This window comes from Saccopteryx bilineata, chromosome X (assembly GCF_036850765.1).
Source record: "Saccopteryx bilineata isolate mSacBil1 chromosome X, mSacBil1_pri_phased_curated, whole genome shotgun sequence".
NCBI classification, from domain to species: Eukaryota; Metazoa; Chordata; class Mammalia; order Chiroptera; family Emballonuridae; genus Saccopteryx; species Saccopteryx bilineata.
The window spans coordinates 37,412,312-37,425,858 of NC_089502.1; the positions used below are offsets into that span (position 1 = coordinate 37,412,312).

The window sequence follows — 13,547 nt, forward strand, 5'->3', positions numbered from 1 at the left end:
TATTACCTGAAAGTTGTGGCCCATTTATAGAAGGTCTCATCTTCTCATTGACTTCATTTCTGTTGAGTCAGATTCTTCACTACAGCACCCACTATATTCGTTTCCTCTCATATATAGCCTTCTTTTTAGCAATATTTTACTTTGGCTTTCTAAAATTTAAACAACTCCTGCATATTCTGCTGTATTCATTTGAGTGTGCATAAAAGCATCTTTAAAAATGTAGCAGCTCTGGTTGGGTAGCTCAGTTGATTCAAGTGTAGCCCCAATACACCAAGGTTGTGGATTCAATCCCCAATCAAGGCACATACAGGAATCAACCAATGAATGCATAAATAAGTGAAAATTGACTTTTCTCCTTCTCTTTCTTACTCTCTCTTTGTTTCTTTCAAATCAATACAAAATAAATAAAAATTTAAAAATGTAATATACTGTTCCTTGTTTTAGCATTAAAAAATAAGTAGACCCCCTTTAGTCAGAGAGGCAATGGAAGCTTAAGTCAATATAGGCAGTGAGAACAGAAGATGAACAAGGTCTATATATGTTCTTTGTCTTTGACTCCTAGGATTAAGACCCTGCATGCCCAGATTATTGAGAAGGATGCCATGATCAAAGTACTCCAGCAGCGTTCCCGGAAAGAGCCCAGTAAGACGGAACAGCTGTCATCTATGCGGCCAGCAAAGTCTCTGATGTCCATTTCCAATGCTGGATCTGGCTTGCTCTCCCACTCTTCCATGACTGGCACCCCCATCATGGAAGAGAAGCGGGATGACAAGAACTGGAAGGGGAGCCTAGGTAATAACAATAATTAAGAAAGATTAAAGTGAAATTCTTTATTAAAATTTTATTAATTTTAGAGAGAGAGGAAGGAGGGGGAGAGAGACAAGAATGTTGATCTGTTCTAGTATGTGCCCTGACTGGGAATCAAACCAGCAATCTCTGCCACTTTGGGATGAAGCTCTAACCACTCAGCTATCTGGCCAGGGCTAAAGTGACATGTTTGAAGAGAGCCCTAACTTAGAAATATGCCCACACACAAGGGGACAAAGCGATGGTCAGGATTTTAGAGAGGAAGATATTAACAGGTTGCTTTTTTGTCCTCCTGAGAGACTAGCTGCACCTCAGGAACTCCTCCATACTGTGAAGTCTCACTGATAGAATATTGGTTGAAGCCATGGCCTTAGAAGATAAGAATCCTGAGTTCTCTTTGGATAGGAAGGAAAATAATTTGTTTCCTCTTAAAAATTCACAGATTTGCCCTTTACCATGTAGGGCATTTTATCTGTATTCAAAGCTCATGCAGCTTTCATGCCATTAAAATTTTCAAAATTACAGCTTTTTCTGTGTTCTTTTCTCCCATAAAATTTGAGTACTTAGAGTTCTAGTTAAGCTAAATGGAGCTGGGTGGCAGGATTTTGTTACCAGAATGTTCTGAGATGGGAATAGAATGTACTTTTTCATTTTTTCCCTGTCCATTCCTTCCCCTCTAATCAAAACCCCAGAAGTATTTGGAATATCAAGAGGCACATTGTTAGAGCTTGAGGAAGCAAGCTGTGTATATTTTAATTTTAGCTCATTTTTGTTGCTTCTAATACCTTTCTTGGTTCTTTGACACTTGCAGTGTCCTTTAGACAGTCTAACAACTGTTAGACTTGGCACTTTGTGGACCATAGTCATGAGTAGAACCTTAGATCACACAATTATTATCACACTCAACTGTGACCACAGACTTCTACCAATCCTTCCCAGCTGTCCAGTAATGGATGGTGTTGGTTATAAGTGGAAAAAAGTAGAAACATTCTGACAGCTCATTGGAAATCAATCACTATTGGAAAAATAAAAACACATATCCAGAACACTTAAATGTTTAATGCCATGTGCTGGGGCTTAGAGAATGAAAACCAGAAGGGATCTACCAAGACTGAAAGTAACTTTTAGCTGTGGTAAAAGGTGCCTGACAAACTGATTTATGGGTTTGCATGAGGACAAAGTAAAGAATTTAGACCCTTTCATATGTCTCCTGAACCTCCTACAAGAAAGAAGAGGTTAATGAGATGTCTGTATTTGAATAAAGTATAGTTTTGTAACTTCTTTTCCTCTTTCCTTTGTAGGTATTCTCTTGGGTGGAGACTACCGTGCAGAGTCTGCTCCTTCTACACCTTCACCTGTTCCACCCTCGACTCCCCTGCTCTCAGCTCACTCTAAGACAGGCAGCCGAGACTGCAGCACCCAGACAGAACGAGGAGCTGAACCAAACAAAACTGCAGCTGTTAATCCAGTCTCTATTCCTACTACAGCTGCTGCCACCGCCATTACTGCCAATGCTGCCACCAACACCAGCACCATGGTGGCTGCGGCCGCTACCGTCCCATCTCCAGCAACTGCTGTTGCTGCTGCTCTTGCTGTTGCTGCTTCTCCAGCTGCTGCTGTTCAGATTCCAGCTGCTGCCTCTGTTGTTGCTGCTACTGTTGGTCCTGCTGCTGCTGCTGTTCAGGTTGCTCTACCGGCTCCTGCTCCGGGTCCAGCTCCAGCTCCAACTTCAGTTCCACCTCCAGCGGTGGCTCAGGCTTCTGCTCCGGCTCAGAGTCAGACACCAACTTCATCTCCAGCTGCAGCTTCTACTCCAATTCCAGTTCCAACTCCAGCTTTGGCTCAGGCCGAGGCTCCTGCAACTCCAGCTGCCACTTCTGGGCCACGGCGTTTGTCTATACCAAATTTGACCTGTAATCCAGATAAGACAGGTAATAATACTCCATACCAGGTAGCCTTTTGAGTCTGCCCTCAGTTATAGATTTAGTTTTCGGTACCTACTGTTTGGGCACAGTTGAACATTTGGAGGGAAGTTTTTAATACTCTAAAGGGTGTTAAGAAGAACAGATAAGGGCAGAGAGTCTTTAAATTACTTATCTGACACCAGGATGGGGAAAGGGATAAGTCAAGGCCTTTCTCTCAGTAGATGTAAATAAATGCTCAGGTGAACAAGGTTGGGTGGCAAGCAAGTCTCACTTGGTCATTGACATCGAAGGGGCTTTCAAAGCTGTCTGTTTATAGAAATTTGTGTTTTTACACTGTCCTTACATGTTTTCTAATCCCTTATTTCTATTTAGATGGTCCTGTTTTCCACTCCAGTACTCTGGAAAGAAAAGCTGCTGTTCAGATCCTGGGACAAGAGCCTGATGCAGAAATGGTGGAATATCTCATCTAAATGGCCTAATCAAGAGCTGCAATTTATCAGCAAGAATTCTTTTAATCACTTTTCCCTTTTGTCTTTCTTATTTGAGGGTGAGGACGAGGGTTGGGGGGAATGTTTTATAAAGGGACTTTTTATTGAAGCATTATAGTACCTACATAATACTATGTGAACTTTAGTCTATTTTGGTACACTTAGAGTACCTTTAAAGACAAATTAATCGAAATGTGCTCTAAAGGTTATTGTTTGGAGTTTTAGAAATACTGGATCTGTTAATAGCTGGATATTCACCAATGTTTTTAATGTGCTTTAATTTGTTTAGCATTTCCATATTCCAGATCATTTTTTACTGAAGAACACAGTATGTTTAGAAGACAGTGTGTAACACGTAATTCCGAAGTGGGAAGCCAGAAAGAATTTGCGTGTGTGCTGTTTTGTCCAGTTACTATCTAGGTGGCATCCCGAGAGAGCTCTTGCTTCGGGCTTATGGAAAGGAATAGTAATAGCCATGGAAACTGGAGGAAAGGTAGGGAGTATTGGGGTGTGGAAGGGGGCTGGAGCTAATTTTCCCTTCCAATTCCTAAGCTACCCCAAGCCAGGGGATTATTTTTATCTTCATTTCAGTGGTGCTTTGGAAGTAGATTCTTTTGGTTCCCTCTTGGAGGTTCATACATTCTTTTATATACTCTGAAGTAATTTATGCATTTGGGTAATTAATATATTGCTTTCAGCTGCTAAGAGAGTAAATTAGCTGATCCTTCCAGAGGCCTTGATGGAGAGTTGCATGAGGTGCTTGCTGTCTATAGACCTTTGTGGTCTGTGTCTAGTCATGAACAGCTTGCTTGCCTTTCCTGAGACCAATCTGCTTCATGTCCATTTCTTCAGCATAAATTCACTGGCTGTGTCACCAGTCTCAAACCGCCAATCATTTGGAAAATGAGGAAGAATTTTTGGTGACGGGTTAAATGTTTTGAATTTCTGGTGACTACTTTGAAATAACTCACTTTGTTTTCCCAAATTCTTAGGCATATTTGACTACCACCTCCAAGGAAGTAGCATCTGAAGCCCAAAGTACTGTGCTGTAGTTGGGGAAGAGGTAGGCTGCAGCAGTGTCCTCAGCTACCTCTTCTCATGGCCAGTGATTCCATCTTAGAATACTTTTGGAGAGCAGCAGGAAGTGTACATGCAAGCAGGGACCAAGGAGGCCATGGCTCCAGGCTTTCACTAAGGGGCTGCCTCCAGGGACACAGAAGGGCTGCCTATTGCCATAGGTCCCTGCTCTGTGTCATTTATCAACCTTTCATTAAGATGATAAATCCACAATGTCACTAATATCAGTTTTCAGGAGTATGAGGAAGGTGAGGGGAGTGGGGTGTTATGTAAGGGTGGGGGGTACACGTTTGGGGATGTATTAGTTAGGAACCAGACTAATAGAAAAGTAGCCCTGATATATTGCATTGTGAGGCATAGTGGCTGGAAGGAACTTGAGCAATACAATAACCCTGCCCTGTCATTTTGGTGATGAGGAATCTGAGACCTGGAATGTTTAAGTGACTTTTTCAAGATCACACAACACAGCTTTACACTCTGCCAAATGCCATGCTTGTTTCTGGAAACCCTTATATACAAAAAGATGCATTTTAATAAAAGGTATCTTCACAGTCCAGGGCATATGTATTTTGTAAAATGTCCCTGGCTTGAGTAGTTTGTCCAGGGTTCTGAGTTCCTATCTTGCCTCTCTTGCAGTGCCTTTTGCAAGGCTTTCTCTTTCCTGATTCTGATTTCAATATAGAGTCTCATGAAACATCTGCCCAAACAAATCAACCTCACTTATTCTCTTGTTATGACTATGGCTGTCTTGGATCATCTTGCAGGGTTCCTCTGTAAGTACAGGAATGGTATATTTAACAGTGTCTTTGTGTCACTGCTAATTACCTTCCAGAGGGATTATTTTAGTGAGAGGAGGGAAGAGATAAGAGGGAAAGTGATGCAATTTTTCAGCCAGTCTTGATATTTTCAATAATGAAGTGGTTATCCTACACATCAGTCCTCAGTTAAGTGAATCCCAAATAGAAATTAAAAGTATGTATTAATACTTCCCTGTAGTCATAGAGGGAAAAAACTTAAGTAGTAAAAGTTTCAAGTAACAACTTTTACAACTGCTACTCTCTATCTCAGTAAATAAACACAAAAATAAACCTTTAAATTACACCTTTCATGGTTATAATATATTTTCTGAGTTTTTGCTAGTTCTGGGAGCCATGGTTTTAATTACATTTTGTAAGGTGACAAATGTGATACATTCCACACTGTGTGGCAGCCATCTCTTTAGGCTCATGTGTTTTGAGGAAAGGAAAAAGTTCTTAGCTAAGTATTATTTTGAACTTTCCACAATATCTTGCACCCTAACACCAGAGGGGTTGCTTTTTTTCTCAGTTATTAATCCTAGGTAATTTGCTAAAATACAGTGCACGTCTAATCTAAGAGATGGAAGAAGTCCATATCAGTGTATTATGTTTACGAAGAATATAGATTAAGCCTTTCAAAAGAACTCTTCATAGGTGTCATTTTAAAAATTCAGGTTTATGAGAGAAATCTCAAGTTAGCCACCTTTTCACAATTGTGTTGATGTAACATTTACAGGATCTTTCTGGACTCCTACCTATCTATGCATTTTACTGGCACCTCAGAACAGGAGGGTGACCTTGTTGTCTTAATGAGTACTGCATGGTAGTCTCTGGGGACCTTCTAAGTCAGTTGTACTTCTATGTCCCATGTACAGAAAAACTTTATTAAAACAAATTTCACTTGATATAAAATTCTTATTAACAATTCTTTAGTAAATAAAACTAGCTTGAGCTTTCTTATAAAATAATGTATCTTGATTGTTGTTGTAATGAAGGATTTGTTTTCAGTGCTGCTTTTGAGCATCAGGATGAGAGGATAGCAGGAACCTGAAATACCAGCCATCATCTGCCATAGGGAACATACTGAGAGACCCACCACATTCTCTTTTCTCGTTTCACAGTTAAGTGTGTATAACAATTAGAAAACAAACACTTATTTTGCAAACTACTTTTTATAAAGACCCTAAACACTAATAATATGCCAACTTAAAGTGTATACATATGCACTAACTTTCATAAATTATGTTCTCATATCTGTTAGCCATACAGTCTCCTGTTATCTCAATTGCTTATTCACATATGGAATGTGTTACTTTAAATGTGTGCATTCTTACTGAACATGCTTTCAAAGGAAGGCATCAGTTATGGGCTAATTGCCACCAATTTCAGCCCGGCATGATCCTTGGAATATATCTTCCAAGTGCCATCCATCATCAGTAAAACCAGTGTCAAAGTTTGTTTGTTTTTTTCTGATAGCAACGATGGGTTACATGAAGCCATCAAACCTCCTTGTAGCCTCCCTTGTGATTAATGGCATGTGTTTGTAAAATGGATAGTTCGGGTTGGCAGATGGCTAGAGAAGAATCTCCTTTGGTTTGAAATGTATGTGGCTCCATAATGATTAAGTTCCTATTCTGTAATCAACTGAGCTAGTTCCAATAAAATTAAGCAGGTTTGAGTCCACTTTGTGCCTATCTTTTCACTGACAATAAAGTTAGCTATTTTAAAATGCTGTACTGTGTGGAAAATGCTTTGGTGTTTACCTGCCATGTTTTATTTGAGCTTGTACTGGTAATTACTTTCAAATTAGTATGCAGTGAAATTTCCTCTCACAGGCAACTTGCCGTAGAATTTTGCATTTGCTTAAAGTATGGAATGTGATTATAAAGCATTAGACAACACCACTGGCCGCATGCTCTAATAGGTTTCTTTATATATTCAGGCAGCATATATTAAAAATTTTGCATCTTTTAATCTCTTGGTTCCAAGGGATAAAATGATGGCCACCCAAAGAAGAGATTTCATCATTTGGTTAGCATTTTGAAAGGCCCATTGATGTCCCCTTTTGTATCTTTGTTCTTATGCCAATTCATCATTTTTGATTGAGGGAGCTTGTTATTAAAAGCAAATCAATACCACAAACAAATTGTCTCTTTTCACTGAAAATATTAAGCTACCTTTACACTGCCCTCCTTATGCCTCCTGTTTACCAATGAGTCCCAACTTGTCTGGGATGATAAGATCTCCACAGGCTTGGAGATTACACTTTCACAATGAATTAGGTTTCATGCGTATTGTGAAATAAATGAGAAGGGCACATGGAATTTATTCTAAATTTTATTTTTTAAATTAAGTTTGGCTTCATTCCTCTTCATATTTATAATAAGCACTTTGAAAACTATACATGTGAAAGCCCGTTTCTTTTTTTCATGACAGAAGATGGTATTAAGTTAATCACACCTAAAAAAGTTTCATGAAGCATTCCTTTCAGAACTATTTTATATTGTGCCCGGTTCTTAATGAACCAATTATTTGTGGGAATAAGCAAGTATTCCTTCAAAAGATCACACAATTGGAGCTTTTCTAGATATTATCCAGTATTATAACTGATTTGATTATGTGTGGTACCTCATCTCCCTTCCTTTAAGCCTTCCCTACAGTGTTAAATAATTTACACAGTGTATGAGTTACACAGTTGCAGAAATAAACACATGCTTCTCACCTTCTCCACCTCCATCATATCCAGCAGGAAATATTTTATTAGAGGGAAAAAGAGTATATATTATTTGGTCTTAGAACACTTTCTACATTTATTGGCAACACCCTGGTATTTGAAGACCACTGAGTGACACTTTTCTCTTTTTTTTTTTATATAATTTTATTTTTTTAATGGGGTGACATCAATAAATCAGGATACATATATTCAAAGATAACAAGTCCAGGTTATCTTGTCGTTCAATTATGTTGCATACCCACCACCCAAAGTCAGATTGTCCTCCGTCACCCTCTATCTTGTTCTCTCTGTGCCCCTCCCCCTCCCCCTTTCCCTCCCCCATTCCCCCCTCCCCCCCGTAACCACCACACTCTTATCAATGTCTCTTAGTTTCACTATTATGTCCCACCTACGTATGGAATAATACAGTTCCTGTTTTTTTCTGATTTACTTATTTCGCTTCGTATCATGTTATCAAGATCCCACCATTTTGCTGTAAATGTTCCGATGTCATCATTTCTTATGGCTGAGTAGTATTCCATAGTGTATATGTGCCACATCTTCTTTATCCAGTCATCTATTGATGGGCTTTTTGGTTGTTTCCATGTCCTGGCCACTGTGAACAATGCTGCAATAAACATGGGGCTGCATGTGTCTTTACGTATCAATGTTTCTGAGTTTTGGGGATATATACCCAGTAGAGGGATTGCTGGGTCATAAGGTAGTTCTATTTTTAGTTTTTTGAGGAACCACCATACTTTCTTCCATAATGGTTGTACTACTTTACATTCCCACCAACAGTGTATGAGGGTTCCTTTTTCTCCACAGCCTCTCCAACATTTGCTATAACCTGACTTGCTAATAACGGCTAATCGAACAGGTGTGAGGTGGTATCTCATTGCCGTTTTGATTTGCATTTCTCTAATAGCTAAAGAAGATGAGCATCTTTTCATATATCTGTTGGCCATTTGTATTTCTTCCTGGGAGAAGTGTCTATTCATATCCTCTTCCCATTTTTTTATTGGATTGTTTGTTTGTTGTTGAGTTTTATGAGTTCTTTGTATATTTTGTATATTAAGCCCTTATCTGAGCTGTTGTTTGAAAATATCATTTCCCATTTAGTTGGCTTTCTGTTTATTTTGTTATCAGTTTCTCTTGCTGAGCAAAAACTTCTTAGTCTGATGTAGTCCCATTTATTAATTTTTGCCTTCACTTCTCTTGCCATTGGAGTCAAATTCATAAAATGCTCTTTAAAACCCAGGTCCATGAGTTGAGTACCTATGTCTTCTTCTATGTACTTAATTGTTTCACGTCTTATGTTTAGATCTTTGATCCATTTTGAGTTAATTTTTGTACATGGGGAGAGACTGTAGTCCAGTTTCATTCTTTTGCATGTGGCTTTCCAGTTTTCCCAGCACCATTTATTGAAGAGGCTTTCTTTTCTCCATTGTGTGTTGTTGGCCCCTTTATCAAAAATTATTTGACTATATATATGTGGTTTTATTTCTGGACTTTCTATTCTGTTCCATTGGTCTGAGTGTCTATTTTTCTGCCAATACCATGCTGTTTTGATTGTCGTGACCCTATAATAGAGTTTGAAGTCAGGTATTGTTATGCCCCCAGCTTCATTCTTTTTCTTTAGGATTGCTTTGGCTATTCGGGGTTTTTTATAGTTCCATATAAATCTGATGATTTTTTGCTCTATTTCTTTAAAAAATGTCATTGGAAGTTTGATGGGAATTGCATTAAATTTGTATATTGCTTTGGGTAATATAGCCATCTTGATTATATTTATTCTTCCTAGCCAAGAACAAGGTATATTCTTCCATCTCATTATATCTTTTTCAATTTCCCTTAACAATGGTTTATAGTTTTCATTATATAAGTCCTTTACATTCTTTGTTATGTTTATTCTTAAGTATTTTATTTTTTTTGTTGCAATCGTGAAGGGGATTATTCTTTTGAGTTCCTTCTCAGTTGTTTCATTGTTGGCATATAGAAAGGCTATTGACTTCTGTATGTTAATTTTGTATCCTGCGACCTTACTGTATTGGCTTATTGTTTCTAGTAGTCTTTTTGTGGATTCTTTGGGGTTTTCGATGTATAGGATCATATCATCTGCAAAAAGTAATACCTTTACTTCTTCTTTTCCGATATGGATGCCTTTTATTTCTTTGTCTTGTCTGATTGCTCTGGCTAGAACCTCTAGTACCACATTAAATAAGAGTGGAGAGAGTGGACAACCCTGTCTTGTTCCTGATTTAAGGGGGAAAGCCTTCAGTTTAGTGCCATTTAATATGATGTTAGCTGATGGTTTATCATATATGGCCTTTATCATGTTGAGATATTTTCCTTCTATACCCATTTTGTTGAGAGTCTTAAACATAAAATTGTGTTGTATTTTATCGAAAGCCTTTTCTGCATCTATGGATAAGATCATGTGGTTTTTGTTCTTTGTTTTGTTGATATGGTGTATTACATTAACCGTTTTACGTATGTTGAACCATCCTTGAGATTCTGGGATGAATCCCACTTGATCATGATGTATTATTTTTTTAATCTGTTGTATTTGATTTGCTAGTGTTTTGTTTAGTATTTTAGCATCTGTATTCATTAGAGATATTGGTCTGTAGTTTTCTTTTTTTGTGCCATCCTTGCCTGGTTTTGGTATGAGGGTTATGTTGGCCTCATAAAATGTGTTTGGAAGTATTGCTGCTTCTTCAATTTTTTGGAAGACTTTGAGTAGAATAGGAACCAAGTCTTCTTTGAATGTTTGATAAAATTCGCTGGTATAGCCGTCAGGGCCTGGACTTTTATTTTTGGGGAGGTTTTTAATGGTTTTTTCTATTTCTTCTCTACTGATAGGTCTGTTTAGGCTTTCTGCTTCTTCTTGACTCAGTCTAGGAAGGTTGTATTTTTCTAGGAATTTATCCATTTCTTCTAGGTTGTTGAATTTAGTGGCATAAAGTTTTTCATAGTATTCTACAATAATTCTTTGTATATCTACGGTGTCCGTGGTGATTTCTCCTCTTTCATTTTGTATTTTGTTTATATGAGTTCTTTCTCTTTTTTCCTTGGTAAGTCTTGCCAAGGGTTTGTCAATTTTGTTGATCTTTTCAAAGAACCAGCTCCTTGTTCTATTAATTTTTTCTATAGTTTTTCTGTTCTCTAATTCATTTATTTCTGCTCTGATTTTTATTATCTCCTTTCTTCGGCTGGTTTTGGGTTGTCTTTGTTCTTCTTTTTCTAGTTCCTTAAGGTGAGAAGTTAAGTGGTTCACTTGGGCTCTCTCTTGTTTGTTCATATATGCCTGAAGCGATATGAACTTCCCTCTTACCACTGCTTTTGCTGCATCCCATAGATTCTGATATGTTGTATTGTCATTTTCATTTGTCTGTATATATCTTTTGATCTCTGCACTTATTTCTTCTTTGACCCATTCATTTTTTAAAAGTATGTTGTTTAGTTTCCACATTTTTGTGGGATTTTTTTCCTCTTTTTTTTCAGTTGAATTCTAGTTTCAAGGCTTTATGATCAGAAAATATGCTTGGTACAACTTCAATTTTTCTGAATTTGCTGATGTTGTTTTTGTGGCCCAACATATGGTCAATTCTTGAGAATGATCCATGTACACTGGAGAAAAATGTATACTCAGTCACTTTGGGATGAAATGTCCTGTAGATGTCTATCATATCCAGGTGCTCTAGTGTTTTGTTTAAGGCCACTATGTCTTTGTTGATTCTCTGTTTGGATGACCGATCTAGAGCCGTCAGCGGTGTATTGAGGTCTCCAAGTATGATTGTATTTTTGTCAGTTTTTGTTTTAAGATCAATAAGTAGCTGTCTTATATATTTTGGTGCTCCTTGGTTTGGTGCATATATATTAAGAATTGTTATGTCTTCTTGATTCAGTGTCCCCTTAGCCATTATGAAATGGCCATTTTTGTCTCTGAGTACTTTTCCTGTCTTGTAGTCAGCATTATCCGATATGAGTATTGCTACACCTGCTTTTTTTTGGATGTTATTTGCTTGGAGTATTGTTTTCCAGCCTTTCACTTTGAATTTGTTTTTATCCTTGTTACTTAGATGAGTTTCCTGTAGGCAGCATACAGTTGGATTTTCTTTTTTAATCCATTCTGCTACTCTGTGCCTTTTTATTGGTGAGTTTAATCCATTTACATTTAGTGTAATTATTCATACTTGTGAGTTCCCTATTGCCATTTTATATCTTGCTTTCTGTTAGTTTTGTGTCTTGTTTGATCCTTCTCTTTCGTTTTTCTATCTTTTGTTTTTATTTGGTTGTATTCCATACATCTTTCCTCTGTTGCTATCTTTTTTATCTCATGTGCTTCTGTGGTGGTTTTTTCAATGGTGGTTACCTTTGAGTAATGAAAAGGGTCCCTACCCTGTTCATTGTAGCGCACTATTTTGTGAGTACTTTTGCACTCCATCGTCCTTTGCTACTGTTAATCTCCATCTTCTCCCCCTCTTTCTTTTTGTTGTTGTCACAGTTTAAATTTGGTTTTATTGTGTTCTTCTTGGAGCTTTTCCTTGTGGCTCTGTTTTTTTTTGTTCTTTGTATCTGATTGGAGAACCCCCTTTAGTAATTCCTGGAGTGGGGGTTTTTTGATGATAAATTCCCTCATCTTTTCTGTATCTGTGAATGTTTTTATTTCTCCTTCGTATTTGAAGGATAGCTTTGATGGGTATAGTATTCGTGGCTGAATGTTCCTTTCTTTCAGGACTTTAAATATTGGGGTCCACTCTCTTCTAGCTTGTAGAGTTTCTGCTGAGAAATCTGATGATAATCTAATGGGCCTTCCTTTATATGTTGTATTCTTCTTTTCCCTGGCTGCCTTGAGAATTTTTTCTTTGCTGTTGGTTTGTATCAATTTCATTATGATATGCCTTGGAGTAGGTTTGTTGGGGTTAAGAAAACTCAGAGTTCTGTTTGCTTCTTGAACTTGAGGCTTTAGTTCTTTCCACAGGCTTGGGAAGTTCTCATCTATTATTTGTTTGAGTATGTTCTCCATTCCATTTTCTCTCTCTTCTCCCTCTGATATACCTATTATTCTTATATTATTCTTTTTGATGGAGTCAGATAATTCTTGTAGGGCTATCTCATTTTTTTTAATTTTTGAGTCTCTTTCTTCTTCTCTCTGTTGTGCCTCAAGTTGCTTGTCTTCTATTTCACTAATCCTCTCTTATATCTGACCTGTTCTATTAGCTCAGCTTGTTATTTCATTTTTCAGCTCGTGAATTGAGTTTTTCATCTCTGTTTGATTTGTTTTTATAGTTTCAATTTCCTTGGACATATATTCTTTGTGTTCATTGAGTTGTTTTCTGAGCTCCCTAAATTGCCTTTCTGTGTTTTCTTGTATATCTCGGAGGATTTTTAGGATTTCTATCTTGAATTCTCTGTCATTTAGCTCCAAGGTTTCCAATACATTAAATTTTTTCTCCATAGATTTTTCCTCATCTAGCTGTGTTACCTCTCTTTCTTTTGTATCCATGATATTCGATTTTCTCTTCCTTAATGGCATCTGAGGGTGGTTTTGTTGATAGTATTAATGAGATTTAATAAAGAATAAAAAGTTAAAAAAATAACAATAAAAAAAATAAAAAATCAAAAAGAGTTGTTTTTTTTTAAAAAAAAATTAATAATGAAATAAAGAAAAATAAAATAAAAATTAAAAAAAAGGAAATTATTCCCCCCCTCCTTTTTTCCTCTCCTCTCCTCT

The 13,547-nt window shown here is 37.4% G+C and overlaps 1 protein-coding gene across 3 annotated transcripts in view; it reads left to right on the top strand.

Annotated features, from left to right (window-relative positions):
* AMOT (angiomotin) overlaps positions 1-6,820 on the top strand; it is a 64,936-nt gene extending 58,116 nt beyond the window's left edge. For all 3 annotated transcript variants that reach the window (XM_066249257.1, XM_066249259.1, XM_066249258.1), the window contains 3 exons: positions 563-792; positions 2,109-2,738; positions 3,105-6,820. In XM_066249257.1, the coding sequence (XP_066105354.1) occupies positions 563-792; positions 2,109-2,738; positions 3,105-3,202 (958 nt within the window). In that variant the 3' untranslated portion in view covers positions 3,203-6,820. The remainder of the gene's footprint in view (positions 1-562; positions 793-2,108; positions 2,739-3,104) is intronic.
* The last annotated feature ends 6,727 nt before the right edge of the window (positions 6,821-13,547 follow it).